Raw genomic sequence first — 19,623 nt, forward strand, 5'->3', positions numbered from 1 at the left:
CTAGATTTTCCTCTAAATATTCCCTAAAAATCGCAAGCTCCTTTTATAATAAAGGGTAAATTAGTCCAATAGAGAGTATTATATTAGGGAGTAGGTTAATAGCGTAATCAGTATTCTTATAAGAAGGTAAAATCCTTATACTATTAGAGTTTATAATATCTACGAAATCCATAATCTTAAAAGGGATTTCATCTAGTTTTCGAGGGGTTTTCTCTTCTTCCTCCTCCTCTAGGAATAGTACCTTTAGTACATCTAGGTATTGGATAAAGGAGTAGACTTTTACTTCTCTCTAATATATCTTCTTAAATTTCTTAGGGCTTTCTATATAAACCTTATTCGTTTCCGTTATAAACTACTATATATAGTCGTAGGGGAAAAGCAAAATCTTAAGTGAAGTCAGACTTATTATCCCTAGGAGGACAGGGGAATTATCAGTAACAATAGGGTAATTGACGGCGGTATAGGGTATAAATATCTTCTTAGTAACCCCTTAGCAGTCCGTTAATCCTAGAGGGACCTTATAAATATCAAAAACCTCGGCGATATAGAAACCTAGATACCGGATATAGGACGATTCTATACCGACCTATAGGAAGTTATTCCACTTTACGAATTCTATACTAACTATATCAATCTCAGCTCCGGTATCTAGATCAACTGCAATAGATTTAGGGGAATAACTTAGTAGGGTTCCGATAGTATATATATAGGTTTCGGTAGGAACTCCTATTTCTAAGGTACTAGTATAACCAGAGTTTACGCCTACCGGTATCTGCCGTTTCCCCGGCGATTTCTGCGGAATCCCCTAGTCGGGAACCGGGTAACCCTACCAACCGATACACCTTTCTAGAGGTAATTATTGGCGAAATAGGTATTACTACTACAAATAAAACAGGTTAATAGATTTCTATAACTATCCGTTAGATTCAACTGGTTAGAGTGCGGGGGGGGCGCCGTAGGGTAGTTATCAGATTTGGTATATAACGTCGGAAAGTAGGGGTTATACTAACGATTTCGATAAGACAACCCTCTTCGAAAGCGGGATAATAGTTACCGATTCGAAGATAAATAAGGAGTATAATAGAACGAATATTAGGGGGATTCCCGACGTCTTTAGTACTAGAATCCTAGTTAAATCTAGATAGCTAGTTTAACTATTTCTTCTCGAGTCTCTAGCTTATTATAGATATATAGGTCGATATAATTAATAATTAAAGGCGAAAGTTTAGTATAAAATATCCGAGTATAGCTCTTATCATCTTATTATAGGAACTGGGCTTCGAGAGATTCTAGATATTAATAGAAATCTAAAGGGGACTAGTTCTCTCGCTATTTAGTATCATTAAGCTACTTAATAACCGTAGTCTCAGAATCGGCAAGGTCTCGAATACAATTTAGTATCTATTCCTTAAAGGTATTCCAGTCCTTTTCGACAGCTTATTACTTAGTTATCGAGAGATTATTGCAGTAACTATACTATCGGTTACGAGGCTTCTCTTCTATCTGGTCTAGGGTAAAAAGGATCTGATTCATATCGGTCTTAAACCGCTTTAGGTCCCCTAGGAATACTCGGTATAAATCTTAGAGCTATTCTAGGCGGCGTCGGTAAGAGATATTATCAGGAAGCTGGATAAGGTTCTTTACTTTAATCGCTCTAATATACTCCTAGTCGCTAGATTCCTTAGAGGTAGACCGGTATTGCCTTCTTTTCGGGTAGGAACCGCTAGGTAATATATCTAGTTCATAGAGCAGCTACTCTTCTCGCTCTCGTAACTATTTCACTTCCTCGAACCGCTAGATCCGAGAACGGAGCGATTCTAATAGGTTTTCGTAGCATTTTAAAGGCAAAACCTGAAAGTCCGACAAGGTATAAGAGGGTATAAGCGGTCGACCAGCTACTGTAGGTAACTCGGATCAATATAGCGTTATAGAGTGAGTAGGGGATTGCCGCCCGTTTCCTTGGCTATCTTCTCCGGATCCAGAGGTTGTAGGGGTGCTCATCGTGTACACCATCTCGGTTAACGGTAGAACGAGAAGGATCAGAATTGTAAGGAGTTGTTTACAGGTACGTTGAGGGAGTTGGGACACGATGTACTAGTACCGATAAGTTAGCGATTATAGGTAGAGGTCTTCACGAACAGCCTCCTTCTATTGACACAGACTGATCCTTGCGGATCAGAAGTTCCCTCGTATATGCAGCTGCCACGCAGAGTTCTTATCTACCAGGTAACGTGACATTATTGTAGGGCATTCGCCCGGTCGTCCTAATTCCGTTAAGAGGCTCTCGTTATAGCTGAAGAATCGTCTGATTCATCTATTTCTAGTTCAATTATTGTTATTTCCTAGTATTGTAGTTGTATAATTGAGGATAGTTGTGGTGGAGTGGTAGTAAATTCGCTGCTCGCTTATATTCGCCGCTCGTTTATCAAATACGTTAGAATAAAATTGGGTTGAAGCTATAGCAGTCTAGAAACGATATTACGACGAAAAGTATATAAAAAAGGATTTAAGAATAGAAGTTTAGTATTATTATTAACTCGGAATTTGAATTTCAAGTTACCGAAGAAATTAGTACCTAAGTTCATCGGTCCATTTCATATCCTAAATCGAGTCGGATCGCTAGTTTATTAGCTAGTACTCTCGGACAAGTATAATCGTTTATATAATATATTTCCTATATTAATTTTAGAACCATAGTATAGCTGAAAAGGAGACGATTCGTCTGTAATACCGATGCTAGACCTTAAAGACGATAGAGAGTAGGAAGTTAAAGAGATTCGAGATAAGAGAAAATTCTAGGGTAAAACCTTCTTTTTAGTCAAGTAGGTAGGCTGGCCCTCGAAATACAATCAGTAGGTATTAGAGGAGGATATAACAAATATATCTAAGCTGGTATTACAATTCCGAAAAGTATAGGAGAACTAGCAGAAGTATAGACAACAAGACACTAATTAATATCTACCTATATCAAGCTATATTCCGGGGTATTCTAGATACTAACTCCAACCTAAATAAAAGAAAATCTCTCGAAAACTATATAATCCTTAAAAAATTGAGGTCGGTACCAGCTCTAAGTCAGGAGCCACCTCCACCCAAACCTACTAGGCCTCAGTATTGAAGTGGAGAATAGTGCACTGGCTAGATAGCGCTCTAAGACAACTCCGGGACTTCGGATCTGGCAATGTAGGTCTGGGGTATTGGGTTCCCGGCCCTTTGGGCTGGATCAGATGATCGGACTGAGGACCCACTTTTTTTCTGTATTTAAGACTATCTTAACTGTCGGCCTTCGACAGTCAAGAAGAATCAAGATCAATAGCTCAACCAATTCTTTCTTTCGATTTGCTAGCTCTATTGGGAGCTATCTTTGTAGCCTCCCTCTGATCAGAGGGAGTCCTGCCTGTCTTTATTGCTACTTTGGTCCAAGCTGTGTTACTGGGAGTCCTGGTTTGTTATCGGGTTTCTCAGTCGTTGTCCCTCCCCTTGTCTTGTTATCTTGTTGTTTTGTTGATAGAGTAAATGTGTGTTTTTCGCTCCATTTCAGTATCCTCTACATTAGCAGTAATCTCCTCCTCTACTAACTTGGAAAAACGGTACTTAGTACCTGACTAACCTATGAAACCAATATCGCCGAGCGACAGATAAGCGACATTCTGTACCTCCTAGATATATACCTCGGACTCGTACTATAAAAAGTCAACGATAACTCGGTAGAAACATAGTGATTAAGACTGATATCAGTATTATAACCGCGGTTCTGACTAGAACGAGATAATTACTATAGATGGAGCTAACTATATAACACGACTATAGAATAATATACTATATAAGCTTACTATCGAGGTATTAGCGACTTATATACGAAAATAAGTGAAATAAATGTATTTATAGAAGACGGCTTGGTAGTACTAGAAATGCCGAATTGGCAGTAATAAGCGGTCTCGGCAGCGTCGAAAGCTCCGACTAGGTCTTTAGCAGTAGCAGCAATCTTCTTATAACTATAGCGAGATAGTATAGAAACTTAAAGGCGATTACCCTCTTTATCGAATTCGCCTTTAACGTCCTCTATACGATAATCGACGATAGCACGAGCTATATTGATAAAAATTATAAGGTCGACAGAGTTACTAACTATTCTGGTAGCGGCCTATAATTGTTAATAAATTTCCTGCTAATCCACTGAAAAATACATATAACTTACCGGCGTATATAACTCTTTCTTTGTATTGTAGTAGGAGCAATACGAGGAGGTCGATTGCTCGAAAGAGCAGTCAATTGTAAGAACCTTGCTGGAGCGAGGATTAGTGTTTTTAAGCGCCGAGCGAATGCATTTTATATATAATATAACCTCGGCAGCAGAGGCAGCGAAAGCATCTATCGTAACAGAAAAGTAGCCGAAGTAACAACGAAAAGAGGGAATAAGAGAGAGGGAGAGAGAGAAGAAGAGAGAAAGAGGGAGAGAGAGAGGTGAGAACAGGTAGTGAACTACGTGCAGGAGCAGAGTAAAAAGCGAACAAAATAATATATAAAAAAGGGCCTGAAGAAGAAAAGTTTTGGAAAAGGTAGGAGAGGAAAGAGGTATTTATACCTAAGCGAAAAGGGTTAGTATACGTCTGCAATTTGTAGTTATGTACAAGCCATGTAGTTGCAAGAGCGTATATACTATTTAAGTTCTACGAAGAGAGTGATGCTTGAAATCGGATGGAAATCCGGGCAATTTAGCGATAATTTGGTAACATATACCAGAGCTGGAAAAGTGGAGCACCGGAGCTGTAGAGCCGTATGACCTACCAAACCAGGCAGCAGCCAAGGTATTACCGAAAACCCCTCCAGTATAAAACTTTTCACCCTTTACCCAAGTTACAATTCTTTCTTACTACATAATCCTCCGGGAAAAAGGAACCCTATAAGATACAGTACTTCAATCGTTATCTAACTTTATACGGTTCGAACAGCATTCGATACCTACCCAATATCATCCCAACTACTATCCTTCCCCGATTTCAGATGATATGAATCTGAGGACAGGTTCCACGGAGGGGAGGATAAATTGTAATGAGAGCTACTGGACAAGACTGGGAGAACTGGCCGAATAACGGTGAATAATATCACTGTACTAGAGTAGATAAGAACCCTGTAGGAAACCCTCTTACACAGGGAACTTCTGATCTATAAGGATTAGTCTTTATATAGTCGATGACAATAGGAGGCTGTTCGTAAAGCTATCGCCCACTGATCAAACCTTTTTCGGTACTAAGATATCGTAGTCCATCTCGCTTAACGTGTTCCCAGAACAACTCCTTTTACATAGAGAGCTAAATACGAAGATCTAAAGATTATTCGCGAGTGGTTTGTATTCGTACAAAATACTGAGACTAAATATGGTATCCTCGACAAAGACTCATATAATTTTGATGAGAATGATTTTATAATAGGTATTATTACCCTAACTATAGTAGTTACTACCTTAGATAGCCGGCTAAACAGGTCTAACCTAGTAATCGTGAGTGGGCTACAGTTATCCAAGGGGTAAATGTTTAAGGCTAGGTAATACCACCTTACTAACTGGTATCGAGAGTGCAACCTTCTGCCAACCTGGTGTATTGCAACAACCGATAATAGATGGACTACAAATATAGTAGACCTTGATTAGATCAAGCACTTCGATTACTATACAGCAGCTTGTGCGAAGGATGTATACCGGCTATTAATCCTGGATGGTCACGACAGTCACTACACCGAGGAATTTAAGACCTACTGCCAGGAACACAACATTATCACACTCTATATACCTCCGTATTCCTCACACCTACTTCAGCTATTGGATGTTAGTTGTTTTACACTGTTGAAGAAGATATATAGCTGCCAAATTAAGCAGTTAATGCAGATGAGTATTATATACATCAGCAAGCTGGAGTTTCTCTGTGAGTTCAGAGTAGCTTTTTTACTTCAATTACGGAGGAAAATATCTAGGGTAGCTTTGCCGGAGCTGGCCTTATACCGTACGACCCAGAGAGGGTAATATCTAAGCTAGATATGCGTATTCACATCCTAATACCCCTAAGCTCAAGGCCAGGCACAGCACAACCTTGGGTCTCACAAATACTACATAACTCTCGAGACTCTACCTCACAGTTAGAGCTTATTAAAACCTGGATATCCAAGCATCAAGGTAGCTCTCTAACATCTATGCTAGCTGCTGTAGACCTGTTAGCTAAAGGAACGATGGCTGTGATGCACGAGGTGGCTATTTTACGTAGCGAGGTTTCTGCACTACGTAAGGCCAATGAGGGGCTTGGTAAGAGGCTTACAGCTAAAAAACACGTGTACAGCTTGGAAGATCACTTACCGTACAAGAAGCACAGGATCTACTGGATCAGAAGGCCGTAGGTGGGTAGGTAATCCAGGAAACACAACAAAATGGTAGTGGTATAGGGGAGGCTCGTACGAAGATTCAATGCTGTGGCGTATACGGCAAGCCTGGTCATAATGCGCGTACGTGCAAGGAGGCTGCAGAATCGTCTGATTCATCTGTTTCCAATTCAGTTATTGTTATTTCCTAGCGTTGTGGTTATGTGATTGAGGATGGTTGTGATGGGATGGTGAAAAAGTGGTCACTCGCTTGTTCTGGTCATTCGCTTATTATGTACATTATAGTACTAAACTCCCTTTTTCTAGAGAGACATCTCTATAGTGATATTAGTATAGAAACTTTTAATAATAGTAATATTCTCTAAAATAAGGTCTATAGTATATCTATTTTTATCTCTAAGTATTATAGATATAATCTTATACTCTCTACTAGAAATAGATAACTACGATAAGCCTATAAATATATAGTCTCTAAACTTAGCTTTAATAAAGGAGCCTAGTTCGAACTATACAACGTTATTAACTAGATAGATTGTCAAGAGGTATAGACCTCCTTTTTACCTAGTATAGGGCAAGGTGAGAAGCGGAAGGTTGGGATGGAACTACTTAACCTGTGAGAGCAGGGGACTCTTGCAACAGAGAACACGGTCGGCAAGTACAGTGGTAGGTAGGAAGATTGATAGCGATGAGGTTCAGGGTTAAAGTCTCAAGTGCAAAGCGTTTTTTTCAAAGTAAATACAATTGATCGTGCGTTTTTATTGTGTATGTGTATGTGCCAGACGTCACTACTTACTTAAACTATACAGGATTTGGAGACGAGGACGAAACTCCCTCTTATCCTTATTTCCTTGCATTGAACAACTGGGATCCAGATCCATGGATATGGGTCCGGGCGTATGGATCACGTTTGATCGCATCAGATCACAGTGATCCGGATCCATAGTTTCAGGTTTAGGTTCCAGGTACAGAGATACGAATGTCGGATAGCACGGCACCTCTGAATCGTGGGGAAATGACAGTTGAGAGTCTTGTGTGTCTTCTCTTGATTGTCTTCATTCTGTCCCCTCTCTCTACTAGAGAGCTTGCTCCTTTTATAGACGAGATACACGTACAAGATGATGTCTGTACAGTGGCGCAGTTGGCTGCCAGTCTTCTTTAGCTCAATAGAGTACATGGGTTTGGCTCCCGCACTAGATCCTGTGATCCTGATCCTTTAGACTGGCATCTGACCCTTTTGACAACGAAACTATCGCATGGGCACAGATATTGATCACTGTGATCCGTAATGGATCACAGCGATCCGGATCAGTGTCTGATCCAGTATGGTATAGGTGCCTTGGATCCGGTTCTATGGAGCCGGGTTTTATATAGTTTAGTTCTGTGAACCCAGATTTCAATCTCTTGATCCTGTTTCAAAGTTAATCAAATCAATTACAATATATATAGACTCACTTGTATTGCCAAGAGAATATTAGCTTAGGGTTATAGTTATAGCTTAGAGTTATATATATAGCTCTTTTTATATTTTCTAAGCTTATATATTAACATAGATAACGTGTCTTATAAGCGAGCAGTACATATAAGCGAGCAGTACACTTTCCACCATCTACCCACAACTATTCTAAATTACAACACAACCACTAGGAAATAACAATATCTGAACCAGAAATAGATAAATCAGATGATCTCCAGCCTCCTGACATGTACGTGCATTATGGCCAGGCTTGCCGCATAGACCATAACACTGAATCTTCGTACGTGTTACGTGGTAGGAGCCTAGATAGGCCAGACGGCCAGGATCCTAGGGGTCATGTGACCCCAGAATTCTAGAACCTTCCTAGGCACTGGCCCATTCTTGTCAAATATTACTGGGCTCCCGCACTCTTGACAATGCAAGCTAGACAACAACGATTTTGATCTTATTTTTGACTTTCCCACGCGATAGTACGAGACCTCCCTGCACTATCACCATTTTATAGTCTTTCATGGACTACCTGCTCACCTATAGCCTTTTGCATTGTTCTGATATACTAGGTAGCTAGAAGACCACAATCTCGATACTAGCTTTCCTGGTGATATTTTCCCTTTAAAAGGATAAATAGTGGGATAGCCCAGCCTTGAGCATTCACTCCTTAGATAACCGTAGCCCACTCACTGTTACCAAGCTAGACTTTTTTGGCTTTCCCATAGCTATAGGAGGTAGTTACAACCATACCAGTAGTAATCATACCTCTCATAAACCTGGTCTCGTCAAAGTTATATATATCTTCGTCAAGAATACTATATTTGGCTTTAGTATTGTATACAAGTGCAAACCACTCGCGAATAATCTTCGGATCTTCGTATTTAACTCTCTGGTAGTTGTATCTACGTGTAAAACGGGTCCGGGGTTCTGGTTGGCGTTTGACAAAGTTGTGAGCCCAGAGTTTGCTGACAAGGGGTATGTCACGTTCGCGTAGCAGTCGGTTGGCCATATCATCCACAAAACGAAGCTGAGGAGGGAATACGCATGTACAGAGCTCAGTTACATACTAAATAATCATATACTCCTCTAGATCTGTAAGTTTTCGTGAATTAGCTGGAGTATCGCGTCGTGCAGGCTAACCATCGCATCGGGCAGACAGGATCATTAGTGGTACGTTATAGATTGCAGCTACCTTTTGAAGACTAAGTTTTGGGTCATCTTGTATAGCCTTGAGGGCTAAAATAATCCTGGATTCAACTGAGGAGGAATCTATGGCGAAATGGTAGTAGAATTGGTAAGAGAAGTTGGAAGGTCGTGTTATGCTAAGAACGTGTACTGCTCGCTTATATGTACCGCTCGCTTATAATACACGTTAGTACTATAGTTATTATATAAAGTATTATTATAAAGGAGATAATATCCTAGATATAGGGTCGAGAATACTTTAGAAGCTTCTTTAAATTGTTTTAGAAGTTTAGGATTGATAATAGTAGTGTTGATCAATATTAGAAATATAGGCTCACTATAGAATACTTAAGATATCCTTTCAAAAGCTTATTTACTATTAGTTTAATTATTAACTTCCTTTTCGAAGTATTGATAGAGGCTCTTCTACTTCAAATTAACGAGCTTCTTATAGGTTCTCTAGCATTCCTCCTTAGTAAAAGCCGTTCCTAAGTACTTAGTAGAGCCTATAATAATAAGGTACAAGAGATTATAATTTTTAGCTTTCTAGAGATACTTCCCATTTAGGTATAAGTAGTTCCTTAACCTATTACCACTATTTTCTAAGCTATTTCCCAAAGTATTTCCTAACTACTTCGAGCCTTTAGAATTACCTATATTACTTAGCAATATTATTATAAAGTTTAGATATACCTTTTCTCTATATTAGTTTACTCCTCTATAGATAAGTATCTATAAGATAAATCTAATAACAGTAATATCAAATAAGTTATACCTAAAAGTATTGTTCTTAATAATCTCTTTAAGTCTATAGTATACCTAGCTCAGTATAATACAGTATAAAACAGTAGTTAGAAACTTCTTAGCAGTATAGAAACCTTTAATAATATCGAGCTATTTAATTATAGTACACTAGTATATATTAATCTAAATACTAATCTACTCTCCTAGCTTTATACTACCTTTCTTAGCTTATCCGAAAACAGTATTGTACTCTACTTATAAAACTGTTTCTATACTTATAACAGCTGGTACTATAATCTTATAAAGCATATAAACAAGTTTATAAACATTAGATTTACGTCTATACTTAGGATAAGATTTACTATATTAAAGAGTTAGAGATCTACTATCTATATAATCCAGTTAATAAGGCCTTCGAGTATAGAACGAGTTTATATAAACTTTATAAATTTCTAAATATAGTTAGTAAGATCCTATATATAGAACTTTTCGATCTCTTAGTCTATAGATATATTAGAAGATTTAGGCTTTATATCTCTATACTCTTTAGAGGTTACCTCCTATAACTCTAACTAGGAAGTATATCGCTAAACTTATATTTCTTAAGGGAATTTCCTAAACGTTAACAAGTTAGAAACCTTAGGAAGTTTATTAAAGTCCTTTTCAACGTTAGTAGAGTCTAGATTAACTAGTTTCCAGATACGAAGATACTAGGCGACTTATTTAAAAAGCGTATACAAAAGTAGCCAGTCGTCTCCGAAACGCAGTTTGATGTACACTGGTACCGTAAATATTGGAATCTTCGAATCTATAACGTACTTCCTTAAGCTCTCAAACTTAGCAGATATAGTACTAGTATTATAAAGGACAAGGTAAAAAGAATTGAATCCTCTAACTTATATAAGCCTCCTGTAACACGATTTCTAGCTGCGTACGGAACGGCTTAGAGTGCCGGGCTTATAACTGTCACGCGTACAGGAGTTTAGCAGAAGTCGTAGGAAGTATGTAGAAAGGTTGAAGTCTCTAAAGATTTGTCTACTATAGTAGGGGACTGAAGAACTGGCTTAAATATATAAAGAAAATGGTCTAGGCGAGCTTACGTGATGAGCTGCTGAGTTCGGCGGTGAGAGCCGAGCTCCACAAGTGCTGTTTCCAGCGCGACACTATTGCATTTCAGGACAGGACATGTACGCATCATTCATGTTTCTGTCTCCCGACCTTCCGTCTTCCAAACTCAGTCTCAGCCATCAACATTGGGCAGCATTTCCATGTTACCAGCTCCCCCGTCGTCCAGTACCAATGTGCGTCTCTGGATCCAGGGCTCAAGAAAACACAGAGTGGGCCCATAGCTTGACGGCCACGATACCAGTTTGCAGCCATGAAGCCGGAGTCATGCATGATATCTTGCCCCCAAGAAGTCAATATCCAGATGGCCTGGACCAGTCGGCAGCTGAGAAACTGTCAGCTCGGCAGCGCATTGACTCGAGGCGGGATGGAGAAAGGAGTACCCAATGATCATGAACGGCTGGCCTCTTCTTGGGAGGGTCACCATAAGAGGTCACCCACCGCCCGCGGGTGCTTGTTTCGTCGACAGTTTGGCCCCCGTCAGGGCCGCCAACCCTTCCCTTGGGAGGGTCCCCATAAGAGGTCACCCACCGTCCACGGGTGCTTGTTTCGTCGACAGTCGGAGGGTCGGCTGCGAGCAAGTGGACATGGCGTGCCTCGACATTCTGTGGACCAATTGGGAATTTAGCAGGAACTGAAACTCGGGTTCAAAGATTCGGCGATTGTTACCTTGGCTTCGAGAGGGGGGCCAATGGCCAGAGGGGCCACACCGGTGAGGAGAGTCAGAAACGCGATTCCGGTCTTCATGGTGTTGGCAAGGGGTGGGGGGGGGGGGTGCTCAAGATACAATCGCTTGCTTAACGGAGCCTGGAAGGAAGCGTGGGCAAGTGTATCCACATATATACACCATGCAACCTCCCAGCTGCTCGCAATGCTCCAAGCCCACGCTCATCTGTTTTGGCATAAACACGATTCCCACTCCCTCCCTTCTTCCCCTCCCTTCCCTACCGCGATAGCGCTTAGCACAATCACAATGTGCTTTGCATGCATGGTCGGTTCAGTTTTCCTAGCTAGGATTTCTATTTCACGGTTGCTGTTCGAGTGGAGATGCTGCAGGCGCATGATTGATCTCCTTGGAACTAACCCCTCGGGAAAAGTGACAGCCACAGTGGGGGAGGGGTGGTAAGGCAGGCATTTCGTACAGATGATAGGTTTGGGTAAAACCCCTTATTAGCACCTCTGTTGGGTACCTCAAGTTTTCCCGTACCACTTTTACTTCGGGCTGATCCATGCTCCCCGTCTCCTTGACATACCATCCAGACAACTCTGCAACACTACCGACTAATTAATTACTGGTACTTTAATACCAGGGACCATGGCAAGCGGCAACACAGGTTATTATATCCGTCTCAGGAACTTTAACGTTAATTCGGACTTGGATCGAATCACATAAGCGGATGATGAAACGCACTACTCCCTCGGGAGTTCTGTCTCAATAAAACATGGGAAACCATGGGGAAAAATCAGGCGCATCATCCCACAGAGGCCTGTTCTCTTCCTTTCCTTATTGCTGAACGCGATAGCGTTGTGGCGCTTGCTGGGCTCCAAGACGATTTGCGACCGAATCTTGACCTACTGTAAGTGGTCAACTGCCATGACTTCATTAAACCCAAAGTACCGGGTACCCATGTACTGACAACAGGGTTGGGCAAAAAGCGCCTGCTTTGCCAGCCATCGAGAACGAACGTGTCGTCTTCTCAAGCGCCTTTGGCATTGAGCGCTCCCCCTTCCAAGGCCCACCGAACGAGGAGAACGGCAAGCTTTGGGCAGGCTTGTACGACTGTAGGTTGCCTTGTCTCCGTGAACTGCTTGTTGAGTGCTGACCTTTCCCAGTCGGCGTCACCAGCATCACTGCGGATGAAGCACGGCCAATGGATAACAAAGACCCTGCCTGTTCCTGATGAGGAAGGCGGATACGTGGTGCAGCTCGCTGTGTTCCATCAACTCCACTGTCTGGCATGTCCACTGTCGTCGATCTCTTGACCGGAATTGGTGCTGACAGGTACAAGAATTTGATCCGGAAAGGCATTTACGGCGGTGTTGATATGACTAACGTAGACGACGCGCTGGGCATTGAGCACTTGGACCACCGCATCGACATGCTGAGGCAGGGCATCATAGTGAGCCCCGATGGCCAGTGCCGTAACCCCCAGCTTCAGGGCTCGTACTAATGTGGTGTCTGTCCCTGTAGTGCAACAGTGATGTGACACCAACCACATTTGCGAGGACATCCATGGATACGAGCATGCAAGTGGTTGCTGAGGTGGTGCATACCTACCGCAGTTTCCCGAAGATACAGCAGTGGGCGTGGAACATGCGAATCCAGAAGCTGATTGACAAGGAGAAGATTGTTGCTGCTGGCCCTCTGAGATGGGGAACTTACACCTACACCCCGTAGCGCAGGAACCTGTCTTTTGCCTTTAGTACTTCTGCGTTTGCCATGTGTTTTGGAAGCTGCACATGTTCCTAGCTGGCAAGGAGGGAAACGTGTAAATAACACCGAATCATCTATGACATTGCAGTGTATACCAAGCATTGTTATTCCTCGGCGATCTTCACCTACATGGATCCGAGTCCACAAAAACACCTCGTTCCTAGTCATGTTCGTTTACCCATTCCACAACCTGACTGAAGTTTCTGCACATGTGCCTGGTCGAAACCCGTGCCACGGGTTGCCGATTACCAACGTCCGTGTAGAAAATAAGCCCGATGTCGCTATTACACATTAAGACCTGGCAGATAAGATCGATGCAGTGATCTGGACCAGGTTAAAGCATGATCTTGCGCTTTGTGACTCAGTCAAGACTGACCAATATGTTCCCATACCATCTCGGGAGGGTCTTGGAACGTATCAACATGTCCGTAATGGTTCCTCCAGATAAATTCGCGAGTGATGTCGGGGCAATGAAGCTGGTGAAATACTTCGACAGTGGCAAAGTAGTGACCGGCCCGACCTTTTGATGGCTTTGGCGAGGGATCAAATGATTGCAGTGTTTTCCGATCCACCAGGATCATGGGTTCTGAACAACGCAACCTGCGAGTTAGCCCACCCTCATAACCTAATGCGTCCCGCCGCTGAGTGCACTCACGATCAGCGAGGGCATTCCACGCATTATCAAGCTCTTGCCGAGGCTGGCCTTTGTATACCGACTGTGAGCCCAGCTCAGCATCGAATGGCATTGAGCTGTATGTGGCGAGCTTCGTTAAGGGATCTTTGAGCCGCGCCACGGTTTCAGTCACGACTGGTCCCAAGAATGTGTATGTAAGAGGACTTACAATGGCCCCACGAATTGCCGTTGACCTGAGCCGAGGATGAAAATCGTGGAACATTTTCACACGAATTGAGACGTGTGAATGACCATATATTCAGCAGTATAGCTACAATGAAGAGGCAGCCATTATCACATACCAGGCGCTTTCTCATAGCAGCCGTGGATCTGATATTCTTGAAGGCATCCATATCACTGATGTTGCTGAAAATGGAAGACGCAATCATGGGTAAACAGACTTAGAGAGCCGTATCCAGGATGGAATTTTGTGCTGACTATTGAGAATTGGAAGCTACTTTCTACCTATCATATGATAGTAAGTATATTGGTCGAAATACTTGATCTATTTAAGATCGATCTCATTGTTTGTCTAACTAGTTTCTGAAAGATCAACAACCTGTTCAGATAGAAAGAGCTATTATGATATTAACTCTTAAAGTGAACTTTACCTGTAATGACTATATACAAAGAGATGATATTACTGCCCGATTATATAGCCTAGATCACTATCATCTATTCTTAATTACTAAGTTGAATCTTCTTGACTTTTCTATGGCTTTCAAACAAGGTAATAACAAAAGTAGGTAAGATCTAACCTATTATAAACCTAATTTCATCAAAGTTCTAGATATCTAACTCGACGATCCTATGTTTTGCGATTATATTGCGAACGAGGTTAAACCACATACCAATTACCTCTAGATCCTCGTATAAGGCTCTTTAGTAGTCATATAGACGTATCCAACGCATTTTAAGCTCTGGTTGTCGCCGTACAAAGTTCGAAGCTCAGCAATATCTGACGCGTGATAACTACGTATCATGTATAGAAAATTAGCCATATCTTCCACTATATTATATTCTATTGAAAATTCTTACTCGTATAGGTCAAGAATGCTTCGTACGATAACCTGCTCTTTAATAGGGTCGAGATTTCGATTGTTAGGAATAGTATCTGCTCAGGGAGGTATTCCCTTCAAACGCTACTCAAGTGACCTTCGGAGTACCTTATAACTACTATAAGACGAAGATTCTTATCACGCTCTATAGCTTAAAGAGCAAGCTATATTTGTGCCTTATTACATACGTGGTGCATGTTTTGTTGTGAAGATATTTATGATCTTGTACGATAGTTCAATTGAGGTAGTGAAAGTATGCGCTTGCGTATTTTGTGTACTCGCTTATCAACTACGTTATGCTTATTAATATAATAAGGAAATAGTATAAAAAACTAAGACTTTCTTTTACTAATTATTATTATAACACTGTTCTTTTTATCTAGATTTTTAATATTATAATACCTATCTATTATTCTTAATATAAACTCCTTAATTTTTAATGTAAAATTGTTAATAAGAGTAAGTTATATAAAATTCCATTAAGATAGTGTTTTCCTCTAATAATATATATAATAATAGTTCTTTTAAACTTTAAAAGGTATTTAAAGAAAAGAAATATGTAAGGAGTTGTTTATAGGTACGTTGAGGGAGTTGGGATACGATATACCAGTACCGATAAGTTAACGACTATAGGTAGAAGTTTTCATGAATAGCCTCCTTCTATTAACAGAGACTGATCTTTATGGATTAGAAGTTCCCCTGTATATGTAGCTGCTATACAGAGTTCTTATCTACCAGGTAACGTGATATTATTACAAAGTATTCACCCAGTTGTCCTAATTTCGTTAAAAGGCTCTCATTATAATTATCCTCTCCCTTTAAATAGCCTATCTGCAAGCCCATTGCAGACGTGTTATTAAGAGGTTCCGTGTCATTAGGGTAGTATTGTATTTGTAATTGAATCGTGGTATATACATATAGGTTTCGTAGTTGCGTTGCTATGGCAACGTGGTTTAGTGCGTACGTAGCCTTAATACTAAAACAAAATGTTGTAATCCCCTTATTAGCAGGTTATCGTAGAAGAGTCTCATACATTATATATACATAGTCAGTATATAGCTACAAATTATAGGTATATATAGGTTACCTTATATAAATATAAATACCTTGTATATCTTCAATTCTTTCTAAACTCTTCCCTTTTTTCTTCCTTAGATTCTCGTCTCGTACGCACCGTCGTTTCTCTGCTCTTACTTATAATATACTTTTCGCCTCCGCCTCCTCTATTATAACAATCAGCTATATCTCGTCGCCTCTATCCTTATTATAATGAACGTTCAGCTTCCGCTTCGTAGTTGGTACCGTGTATACGCTGTATCAGTACAGCTTAGAAACAACTCGAATGTACTAATGTACTTACGATCGACATTGTCTATGACTTCGGCCGCTCCTCATTGCGTTATACGGGCTGCCAGGAGAAGAAGGAAATTTGCTCTATAGTAAGTTACGCCTGTTTTGCGTTGTTTTTATGCCTTAATTATATAGACTCCGGGTAGTATAATCGGCGACTCCGTCGATCTTATATTGATACTCGTATTTGGTAATATACTAGTCGTATATATGGAGTCTAATATGTAGAGCGACGATGTCTATACTTTTATAGAGGAGAATCGCTAGGTTATTGTAGCTGTTAACAGAGGTCTACTAAGTACCTTTGTAGCTATAGAGATAGTATATCGGTATCAATTCGGCCTAGCTAGTATTAAGAAACCCTCTTCTATAAGTAATATAAAAGGTAGGTTTTGTATTTGGCTCGGCTAATTATCGTTTATAGCCCGTTTACATTGTATATATGTCTCTGGTAACTGCTTATCATTAACTTAATTTATAGCTCCTTCCTCGTCCTATTCGGGCTAAAGAAGCTACTAACTCCGAGGTTTATCTTCTTATTCTTATCTCCGAGTTTTCGCTAACAAATTGGTAGTTTGCTGAAGAGGTATATATCTAGAATATACGTATTACTATGTACCTAGAGATATAGAACTTAGGGTTCGTAGCTTGGTCGAATACTAAATATATGTTCTTTATAAAGGTTCGGAAGTGTATATAGACAGACTTACCTGAAGAGAATTGGTATATGCTTGTATATTAGTTAGGAGATTATATTATCTATATTCCTAACAGTTCTTTCTAAGGGGTTTAGAGCGTTTTTATAGGTATTTCGATATTAAGGGAATGATATCCTAGGTAGTGGTTTATCTATAGATTAATTAATCTCTTATTATTTTCTTTTCTATTACGAATCGCGTTCTTTTTAGAACTGGGTAATAAGCTTCTATACGTTACCTATATCCGACTCTACTACCTACTGATTATATTTTGAGGGCTACCTTATCTACTTAACTAAATAATACTACTCACCTTTAAAATATCTCTTATCTCGAATCTCTTCGACTTCCTATTCTTTATTATCCTCTAGTTCTAGTATAGGTATCTGGAGTGAATCGTCCTCTTTTCGACTATACTAAAGTTCTAATAATGATAAAGAAAATATATTATATAAACGATTATACTTCTCTAGCAAAGTTAAATAATAGGCTAATAATCTAACCTGGTTTAGAATATGAAATAGACTAATAAATTTTGGTATTAACTTCTTAGATATCTTAAACTTTTAAATTCTAAGTAGATAGTAAAATAAAACCTCCTCTTCTAAACTTCTTTTCTATATAATTTTTATTATAGTATCGCTTGTAGGTTGTTACTACTTCTAACTAATTCTACTCTAGCGGTTTTCTTAATTCAGTAAGTTTTTCTATTCTTTCGATTATAGTAGGTACCCTCTTCCTAATAGCATCGCCCTCGATATGATAGGAAATCGGGGGCTAATAGCCTATAAGAGCTTTAAAGGGACTTATCCTAATTGTCGTATTAATAGCGTTGTTAATAATGAATTCTACTTCGGGAAGGAGGTTCGTCTAAATAACCGGGTTCTCGTATATAAAATAACGAAGGTATTGAATAAGTATTTAGTTTACTTATTCTATCTACCTATCGGTTTATAGGTGAAAAGCAGTCGAAAGGTACCGGTAAAGTGAATCACAAGTGAGCACGTATTCTAAGCGAGCACACACTTTCCTCACCCCAATTGAACTATCGTACAACATCGCAAATTTCTCTACGATACAACATACCCACTATACGAAATGAGGTACAAGTATAGCTTGCCTTTCAAGCTATAGAACGCGATAAGGATCTTCACCTTGTAATAGCTATAGACCGATATTCGGTACTCCGAAGAATACTTGAGCAGCGTTTAAACGAAATCTAACCCCGAGTAAATGTCATTGCCAATTCTCGGAATCTCGATCTCCTTGGAGAGCAGGTTATTATATAAGGATTCTTGATCTATATGAGCAAGGATTTTTACCAGGATACGATATAGTAGAAGATACAGGCAACTTGCTATGCATAACGTATAGCGTGTTATACATCGGAAAATACTAGGCTTCAAACTTCGTATAACGATAACTAGAGCTCTGGATACATTAGACACATCCGTATAACTACTAAAGAGCTAAATATAAAGATCTAGTAATAATTAGTATGTAGTTTAACCTTGTTCATAATACAATTACGAAATATAGGATCGTCGAATCGGATATCTGGAATTTTAACGAGACTAGGTTTATGATAGGTCAGATCTTGCTAACGCTTGTTGTGACTTCGTCTGAAGGCCATAGGAGGGTTAAGAAGATCCAACTTAGTAATCGGGAATAGGCTACTATAATTTAGGCTATATAGTCGGATAGTAATACTATCCCTCTGTATATAGCAGTTGCAGGCAAAATCTATCTCGAAAGTTGGTATTGTAATAGTCCTTTCTCGCCTAACTAGACTATTGATCTTTTGGAAACTAGTTAGACCAATAACCAGATTAGTCTTAACTAGATTAAATACTTCGACTAATACTCTTACTATTGTATAATAGATAGAAAGCGACTCCTGATTCTTAACGGGCATAAGAGTTACTACTCGGCTGAATTCGAGGGTTATTATAAAGAAAATAATATTATTATACTTTATATACCTCCGCACTCATCTCATCTACTCCAGCCACTTGATGTCAGGTATTTTAGTATATTAAAGCAGTTATATAGCAAGGAAATCGAGAGGTTAAAATGCAACTATATTCACTATATTACTAAACCCAACTTCTTTCTCGCCTTCTATAATGTATTTCAAGCAACATTTAAACCTGAGAATATATCAAGTAGTTTTCGAGGGGTAGGTCTTATAGTATTCGACCTAGTGAAAGTGATTTCTAGATTGGATATTAAGCTTTGTACGCTAATACCAACTGGTCCCTCTAATACCTTATATAATAGTTAGATCTTTTAAACACTACGAAATGCTACCGAGACCTCTCTACAATTAATATATATCAAGGATCGTATTACTAGGCATCAAGATAACTCACTAACCTCAATTCTTAATGCATTTGATCAGATTATAAAGGGTACGACGATAGTTATATACGAGATGGTATTGATAAAAGTTCGTATACAAGAGCTTAAGGAGGTAAATACAGTATTAAGTAAACGCTAGAGAGCTAAGAAAAGTTATATCC

The 19,623-nt window shown here is 39.8% G+C and overlaps 2 protein-coding genes across 2 annotated transcripts; both read left to right on the plus strand.

Moving 5' to 3' along the window:
- Positions 1-11,948: 11,948 nt before the first annotated feature.
- On the plus strand, positions 11,949-12,789 carry MFIFM68171_02145 (uncharacterized protein; the record flags this gene model as incomplete). Its single annotated transcript, XM_071057567.1, has 4 exons — positions 11,949-12,010; positions 12,356-12,465; positions 12,545-12,670; positions 12,722-12,789. 4 exons carry the CDS (start codon positions 11,949-11,951, stop codon positions 12,787-12,789), a joined length of 366 nt encoding a protein of 121 aa, XP_070913668.1.
- A 57-nt stretch (positions 12,790-12,846) lies between these two features.
- Positions 12,847-13,286, plus strand: MFIFM68171_02146 (uncharacterized protein; the record flags this gene model as incomplete). The annotated part of the gene is made up of 2 exons (XM_071057568.1): positions 12,847-13,008; positions 13,080-13,286. 2 exons carry the CDS (start codon positions 12,847-12,849, stop codon positions 13,284-13,286), a joined length of 369 nt encoding a protein of 122 aa, XP_070913669.1.
- Positions 13,287-19,623: the final 6,337 nt, after the last annotated feature.

Source organism: Madurella fahalii, assembly GCF_045866475.1.
Source record: "Madurella fahalii IFM 68171 DNA, scaffold_1, whole genome shotgun sequence".
NCBI classification, from domain to species: domain Eukaryota; kingdom Fungi; phylum Ascomycota; class Sordariomycetes; order Sordariales; genus Madurella; species Madurella fahalii.